We start from the raw sequence: 8504 nt of genomic DNA on the forward strand, positions 1-8504 counted from the left end.
TCCCCTGTTCTGCTTTCTCAAGGCTGGGCAGTCAGGATGGGAGATGGAGTCCTGGGAAGCCCTGGGGCAGTGACCCCTCTGGGTGAAGTCCTGCTTCTCCTGTGGCTGGCTCAGTGCAAGGTTGAATTGTTTGGTCCGTGCAGCAGCTACGGAGGTGCTGGAAGGGGATAGTGATGTTAATGAGGGCTCTGTTACTGTGAAGGAATTTGTGATGCCTGTCGATGTTTATGTAGCACTTGGTGCTCCTCAATACACCCTTTAAAAAGTATAAAGAAAATGCTGTTTGGTCTTTCAGTAGATGGAAATTTGAAGCCCTTCTAAAGGAAGACTTTAGTGCTTCTCTGGTACGTATTTTTTTTTTAATTTATTTTTTTCTTTTAGCAAAAAAAGGCTTATACTGGAAATAACCTGTGAGAATTCTGCAGGAACACTTAACACCTTTCTTTAAAAGAGTTTGCTTCATTTCAAGATTTCTGACGTCCTTGTAACTGTGCTAATCTTTATGTGAGGGGATTTAATAACAATAATGATTATTATTATCATAATTATTATAATTATTATTATATTACTAACAAGCATGGCTGTAGCTTTTTAAGTTTGACTGTATCTATAGTAGCTCATGTCTTCTGTGCAGTATTAGGCTTGGGAACTGAGATGCTCCTCCATGAAGTGAAGCATCCTGGATATGAGCCATATAAGCAAATCAACTGGGTATTCTGTCATGCTGCTAAAACAGTCAGTTTGAGCAGGAGGTTGCTGATTATGATACACAATTAAAGCATAATTACAACACATTACATAATTACTCCCACAGCAGGGTGGTTGGAACTAGATGATCTTTAAGGTCCCTTCAACCCCAAACCATCTTATGCTTCCATACAATGAGTTGTGGGGCAGCAGAAGTGCAAGGCCACAGAAGGAACCCCGTGCTTTCTATTGAATGTGGTTTGCTTCATTTACATTTGTGCTTTTGTGTTGGAGCTGCCTCAGTCGAGCCAGGACACTCGCCCACCTCACAGCCAGGTTTGTGCTTTCCTGTGGTCAGCAGCCCCTCAGCTCCTGCTCCTCTGCAGTGTCCCTGTCCTGTTTAATTTCTGATTTCTCAGTGCAGATTCAGAGGGAGCCTCTGCCCTGCTCAGCTGAACCTCCTGCTTGATGCTTGGCCCACACAGAGGACAGGGACTGGCTTAACTTCAGCCCCATTTTTATTTTCTGTTCACTGCTTTCACAGAGCCTCCCAGCCTGAAGTTAAGCTTGTTAGGAACAACACTTGTATATTTTTATGGGTATTTTTTTTTATTCTTATTGCATTGTTAGTTAACTTCCCCTGTCAGGTAAACTGCTAGAGTTCACCTCTATTCTACAGCTTAAATTAGACCTTCGGTTCGGAAAATGTATTTCAGTTTACTTAAATTTTTCACTCAAGGTTGGTTTCTTTAGAGCCTCTCATTTTTATTTGCTTTATCTTACTCCCTCTTCCCTCATATTTTTCACAGATTTTTAGCACTGGAGGTGTTGGGGCTGGAGGAGCATTTTGCCCCTGGAGAATGTTTGTCTTGTGGTCATTTGCCAGTATCACTGCGGCTTTTTAAGTTCCGTGTTCATGTTGGTAACAGGAGAGTGTACTGGAACAGTAATTGCAACTGGAGTTTGGTGAAGGGAGAAGAATCTTTGAAAGCCTCATACTACTGTGTGAATCTAGAGACTTCTGGCATTGCATTCTGTATGTCTGCATTAAATGTGTTTGTAGCTGCATTAAGCACTGTAATATGGCATTTATTTATTTGCAGTAATTTGTATTAATTATTCCCTACTCACAGGCTTGGTGCACTGACCCTGTGGCTGTGGGCACTGTCAGCACCTGGAACAGCAGCAGAGGCAGCCAAGGGTCAGTAACCATCTCCCCCTTCCTGAGAAAACAGATGGGGTCAACAGACCCAAACATGGTTGGAAACTGTCAGAGACTGAAATACGTGACAGAAGCAATCTTTTTTAGGTGCAAACTGTTGTGGAACGTCAGCTGCTCTTCTGAGGGTGTTTGGGAGGAGTGTTACACTTTGGTCCCTGTCAGGAGAGCACAGAAGAGCTTCTGACCTCATGGCAAAAACAGATGTGAACTTCAGACTTTGCTGGAATTCGAGCAATAGGAACAGAAGCAAAACTTGCCACTGCTTTGCTTTGTGTCTCCCCAATGGGATGTGATGCCTTTCCTCAAGGTATGATTTGCGTTTCTTAAAGCACCTTTCCCTCCCCAGACACACACAGCCAGCTGCAGTACTGGTTTTGTGGGTGGGTGTAGAAACAACTTTTCCTGCTTTTCATTCCACTGGATTCCCATCAATGGAAGTCATACCCATCCATGAAGTCTGGCCCTTGGCACAGACTCCTCCAGCACAGCCAGAGCTGCTGCAGATCCACAGGAGCCCTGGCTTTGCAAGTGCTCAAATGCAAAGCTGAGCCCCATCTGCTTTCATCGATTTTTCCCTCCAAAGGCCAGTTCAGAAAAGCTTGTAAAGAAAGCCATTTTCCACTAAACCCCATGACTTTTCTCTCATCCCTCTACAAAATGTTGGCTTTTCACAGGACAGCTGTTCCTATGAGAACACAGCTTCCTAGTGGACTATTGCCACGAGTGCTATTGCCCACGTTACTGCAGCACCCTGGAATATCCCATCATGACCAACGTACAAAGCAGAGATTTTTGAAGCTGCTTGCCCTTCCATAACACAGATGAGTAGAGGGGGCAGTCTGTGTGATACCTCAAATTTCTGAGGCACCTTTCATTTGGTTGGAACCTGACAGTTCCAAAAGGAAGCCCAAACCTTGCAGTGAGAGCAGCTGAAATACTTAAGTTCTACAACTTTCAAGCTTATCCCCCAAAAGATAAAAATGGAAAACCACTGTTAGAGGTTATGAACTTAGAAAACTGAGCATCCTTTCAGCCTGATTCCCAAATTAACCAGGTGACCAAGGGATTCCTTGATAGTTTTATCCTGCTTTGTCAGGCCTCAGCTTCCACACAACCAGGCCAACATGAACACCACACCAGGGCACAAGAGCAGCCACACCAGTGTTACCCCAACCTGCAGAAAGGACCAGCTTACAGACTGCGAGTGCTGGCTCAGAGGATCCCTGCTCTTCAAGGCAAGGGGAAAAAATCCCGATCTCCACTCACAACTTCCTGTGTTGAACATTATCCCAGTTTTCTCCCCACTGCAGCAGCAGATACCACGACCTTCACACGAGCTCTGTTGTACAAATTTATTGTGTGGTGCCCAGGGTGGGAGCTCAGTTCTCCTTCTCCTGCACAGTCTTTGTGCCCCGCAGCCGCCCCGTGCGGCGCGCGGCGATGAGCCCGACCTTGCGTCCCGCGGGAGCGTCCCTGCGGATGGTCGAGGGCTTCCCGATGTGCTGGTGGTTGCCTCCTCCGAAGGGATGCTCCACAGGCTGGGCAGGAGGAAAGCAAGACAGCAATGTAACCACAGGAACTGATACTCAACAGAGTAAACTGATTTGAGAGGAAAAATGAGTAACTGCTTCACTTTGTACGTGGTGCAGCAACTATCAAGTGCTGCTAATTTACCCTGTGACTGCACATTTATCTGGGAAGGTTTCCTCCCAGATATGTGCCATGCTTGTCCCCATATCCCACAAATCCTTTCTGAACTGTCAGAAGGGACAGGGGTGACCCCAATCACAAAGAGACTCACGTTCATGGCCACACCACGGACACGTGGCCAGCAGTTCCTCTTGGCCTTGTACTTGTGGTAGGCACGGCCGGCCTTCAGGATGGGCTTGTCAATACGGCCTCCACCAGCCACGATTCCTGCAGGGAATGGCAGGAATGGTGACACCCAAACAGAGCACAGGAGTACAAAGGAAAGCCAACACCAACAATGAGACCAGAGCTGAGCTACAGCCTTCCTTTCGATCCACACACACAGGATTGAGCTTAACACTTTCTCAAGCGCTGCCAGTTTTACTACTACAATTACCTGGGTAATATCAGATTTTTCAACTGAAGTATGAATTGAAAGAGCTCACAGGAGTGTGAAGAACTTTGAGGACCTACTTGCTTCATGATTTACCGAGTGAACTTTACTGGAATAACAAACCAGATTACTCACTTTGGTGTCCTCCATGCAGAGGCAGGTGAGTGTCACCAGCAGCCACCTCAGCTGCCAGTCAGGTGCACAACAAACCTGGTACAGCCTCTGCTTCTTGGCAGTGGCTTTGTCATTCCCTGTCAGACCTCCCCACCCACCTGACACCACCACCAGGCTCCCTCAGTGTACTGAAGGCAGGAAATCAAAATGGCATTTTCCATGTTAAGTCCTTCTCCAAGGACTGCAGATTTTACAGGCTGAGCAATTCCACTACAGCCTGAGGACAAGGAGCATCTACTTTTCTGTCCTCTCACTAGGTCAAATCACCTCCAAACTTAGGTTATCAACACCTAAAAGTAATGCAGGTGGGAAATACAAGTCAGGCACCTGAGCACAGACTGTCCTGGTGTGTAACCCCAAGGCCAGCCTGCACATGACACTACTTTCAAGATGGTTATTAAAACTGGGGCCCTGTTTGGAAAATTCAGTGACAAGTCCACAGTGATTGCTGCTTACCCACAACAGCCCTGTTTGCAGAAGAAATGACTTTCTTGGAGCCGGAAGGCAGCTTCACTCTGGTTTTCTTGGTTTCGGGGTTGTGGGAGATGACGGTGGCGTAGTTCCCAGAGGCACGCGCCAGCTTCCCGCGGTCACCGGGCTTCTCCTCCAGGCAGCACACGATGGTGCCCTCGGGCATGGTGCCCACGGGCAGGACATTCCCAATGTTCAGCTGAGCTGCAAAGAGCAAAGAGAGCAGCCACAGCTTCACTCGGGCCCTGGGCCGGGGTTACAGCCCTACTGAACCTGGGACGGCGGCACCACAGACCCTGTGGCAGCAGGGTCCTGCAGTCCAGCACCCCAAACTCCAGGTGCTGGGACACCCAGTGCCCTGCCCCTGCCCCAGCCCAGCCCAGCCCCACCTTTCTTGCCGCAGTACACGAACTGCCCGGTGTGGATGCCCTCGGCGGCGATGAACAGCTCCGTGCGCTTCTTGAAGCGGTACGGGTCACGGAAGGCGATCTTGGCCAGCGGGGCGCCCCGGCCGGGGTCGTGGATGATGTCCTGTGGGAATGCAGAGCTGCTTTAGGGCGGGACACAGCCTCTGCCAGGGGTTCTGCAGGAATCCAAGAGCTAGGAGAACTGGGGATGGTTACTCTGGGCTGATTCTCACCAGGACACTTCTCAGGGGGATCTGGGTTTCCCCCAGCATGAGCGAGCTGAAGATTCCCATTTGTAAGAATACAAGCTCCAGTACCTACATCACATCCCATCAGGGAACAAAGTCTTCCCTGTGAGGGTGGTGAGGCACTGGCACAGGTTACCCAGAGAAGCTGTGGAAGCCCCATCCCTGGAAGTGTTCACAGCCAGGCTGAACAGGGCTTTGAGCAACCTGGTCACATGGAAGGTGTTGAACTGCATGAGCTTTAAGGTCCCTTCCAACCCAAATCAATCACTGATCACAAAATAATGCCTGGTTAAGTGTGCTGCTTGTAGCTAATCCTGTCTGAACAGTCTCACTCCTGACATTCTGCAGGTATCCATTTCTCCATTCAAAGGAATCCTCTTTCACTTTCCCAACCACCTTTGGGCAGAGACAGAGCTGGGCACAGGCAGTGACTTCTCTGTGTGTTTCCTTGGGATTGAGGCATTTCTAACCTTCTGAAATCAGGTACAACAAAGTTACAGAAGCCCCTACATAAGGAACACAGACTTCTTGTTTCTTTTACACTTGGAGAAACATGTCCATTCTGTTCCTGAAGCACTCTGAGACTAAAATACCCAACTGTGTATTTACAGACTACAGACAAGTGACTGTGACACATCTCTAAGATCTGTCTATTTTCTAGGACAGCTCATAAGCTCTTGGTGTCCACTGCTTATGTTTTTCAACCCTGTTGGCCAAATCCCCTATGTATTACCCAAGTTCAAGTCAAACCTTGCTACCTACCTTTTATCATCAACTCAGCTATGGTGAGGGTGAAGAAAATCCTCTCTACAATGTGAACATGACCGTGCTGTAAAATGCTGAAGGGCTGCTCCGAGCATCCAACCACTGGCACTGTTTGCATTCTGAAGTCCCTGACACCCAAAAAAGTACCTGCAGCACCCCTGAACCACCGTATCACACCCCAAATGCAGGAACTGCCTTGCCCCCACTGCTCAAGACTAAAATGATGGTTATCACTTGGCATTTTCAAAGATCTGATTTTTTTTTTTTTTTAATATGCACTCAACTACATGGGAAACTGCCCAGCCACGTTTCCCCAAGTACAGGGAATTCTTAGGCAACATAAAACCAGGCTGGTACGGCTACACTTAGCAAAGCTCCACCAGAAAATCCAACTGCTAGCTAAAGGTGCCCTCTCTGTTGAGATGTTCTCACAAACCTGAACAAGTTTAACTTTCCAAGGGATATGATTTATTTAAGAGCAGAGAAACCCAAATAAGGAACAGACGAGATAAGGGACAGCCGAAGGGCTTTGGGCACTGCTGGCAGCCCAGGAGGAGCCCAGGAGGGTCGGGAACCCCGGGGACGAGGTGCCGAACGTCCCCCCCGAGCAAGCACCCGGAGCCGCCCGTACCTTGACGATGCCCTTGATGTACCCGTGCCGCTCGGCGAAGTCCACGGCGCGGAGCTTGGCCGGGCCCTTCCTGTGCTTCACGTGGGCGCGGAACACGGAGCCCGCGCCTTTCCTCTGCCCGCGGATGACGCGACCCATGGCGCCCTGCGGGGACACGGGGACGGCTCAGCGACACCGGGGACACGCTCAGCGACAGCCGCGGCACCCCGGCCCTGCCCCGTCCCCGCCCTGCCCCTTCCCGCGGCCGCCGGGGCGCGGATGGCGGCGGATCGGGATCGGCATCGGGACCGCGGCCTCCCCGCTCCTACCTCGCTCCGGCCTGCCCCGGAAAGAAGGAAGCGCTGACGTCACCGGCGCGCCGAGGCTCTTCCGGCACAGTGACGTCACGCGGGAAGGGGCGGGGCCCCGCGGTGCCCGCCCATCTCCTTCGGCCCCGGCCCGGGACACCGGGAGAGCCCCGGGAATGCGAGAGAGCCCCGGGACACCGGGAGAGCCCCGGGAATGCGGGGGCACGGCCGGGAACGGGGGCAGAGGGGCAGCGTTCACAGCCAGGTTCCTGGGAGCTGGTATGGACAAGGGGGAGTAGTCAGAGATTGGGATAGGAAGGGTCAGGCTGTGCAAGTGACTGGAATTTGGATGGTGCCTTGGAATGCAAGTCGGTACATTCACTGCATAAAGAAAAACAAACAAAGGCTGCGCTGGCGAGCTTTTCTAGATCCTGACAGCCTGATTTTGCAATATTAAAAGCAGCGACAAACAAACCCCAGCCTGAAACACCCAGCATCTGGTTCAGGGGATAATAGAAACAAAACCTATACATTTTAGATAGATAGATAGATAGATAGATAGATAGATAGATAGATAGATAGATATGTAGAAAATAGATAATTATAAATATTACATAGTAGTGATTGCTGTCTCCGTGGCCGCGTGATCCCACGAGAAACCCCGCGGGGAACGGGGCTGTTTTACCCTCGCCCCAGACCCGCAGGTCCCGGTCCAGGCGGGAGCCGGGGCAGTGCCCGTCCCTGGGCAGTGCCCGTCCCTGGGCAGTGCCCGTCCCTGGGCAGTGCCCGTCCCTGGACAGTGCTGGCAGTGCCCGTCCCTGGACAGTGCCCGTCCCGGGCAGTGCCCCCCCGGTGTCCCAGGACTGCTTCTCTGTGTCTCCAAACGCTGCTTGACACACTCCGAGGGGCCAGGGAGGAAGTGGGGCAGAGAGGGGCTCCGAGTTCACGGCTCTGCTTCTCCGGGGCTTTCTTTGCACAATCACAGATTGGATTATGCTGGGAAAAGACCTCTGAGATCATCGAGTCCATCTTATGACCAAACACCACTGTGTCAACCAGACCTTGGCACTGAGTGCCATGTCCAGGCTTTCCTTAAACACCTCCAGGGACGGTGACTGCACCACCTCCCTGGGCATCCCATTCCAATATCTAATCATGCCTTCTGTGAAGAAATCCTTCCTAATGTCCAACCTAAACCTCTCCTGGAGCAGCTTTATGTCCTGTCCTCCTGTCACTGGTTACCTGGGAGAAGAGACAAACCCCCACCTGACTATGTCCTCCTGTCAGGGAGTTGTGGAGAGCAGTAAGGTCACCCCTGAGCCTCCTTTTCTCCAGGCTAAACCCCCCAACTCCCTCAGCCTCTCCTCATAGGACTCGTGCTCCAGACCCTTCCCCAGCTCTGCTGCCCTTCTCTGGGCTCAGTCCTGCCCCTCAGTGTCCCTCCTGAATTGAGAGGCCCAGAACTGGACACAGCACTCAAGGTGAGTGTGGTCTCACCACTGCCCAGTACAGGGGGAGAGGCATTTAGT

General features: G+C 50.9%; 1 protein-coding gene across 1 annotated transcript; it reads right to left on the bottom strand.

The window, feature by feature from the left end:
• Positions 1-3247: 3247 nt before the first annotated feature.
• RPL8 (ribosomal protein L8) lies at positions 3248-7076 on the bottom strand. The gene is made up of 6 exons (XM_048289498.1): positions 6997-7076; positions 6689-6832; positions 5027-5168; positions 4623-4841; positions 3711-3826; positions 3248-3447 (listed from the first exon to the last, which is right to left on the bottom strand). Exons 2-6 carry the CDS (start codon positions 6824-6826, stop codon positions 3289-3291), a joined length of 774 nt encoding a protein of 257 aa, XP_048145455.1. The 5' UTR covers positions 6827-6832; positions 6997-7076; the 3' UTR covers positions 3248-3288.
• Between the last annotated feature and the right edge of the window lie 1428 nt (positions 7077-8504).

Source organism: Corvus hawaiiensis, chromosome 2 (genome assembly GCF_020740725.1).
Source record: "Corvus hawaiiensis isolate bCorHaw1 chromosome 2, bCorHaw1.pri.cur, whole genome shotgun sequence".
Lineage (NCBI taxonomy): Eukaryota > Metazoa > Chordata > Aves > Passeriformes > Corvidae > Corvus > Corvus hawaiiensis.

Bases quoted from the DNA above. Each gene is read 5' to 3' on its own strand.
- RPL8 (XM_048289498.1), bottom strand. From the start codon at position 6,826: ATGGGTCGCGTCATCCGCGGGCAGAGGAAAGGCGCGGGCTCCGTGTTC. The intron at 5,169-6,688 runs GTACGGGCGGCT...GCATTCCCACAG, and splicing joins ACATCAAGGGCATCGTCAAG to GACATCATCCACGACCCCGG. The intron at 4,842-5,026 runs GTGGGGCTGGGC...TGCTCTTTGCAG, and splicing joins CGTGTACTGCGGCAAGAAAG to CTCAGCTGAACATTGGGAAT.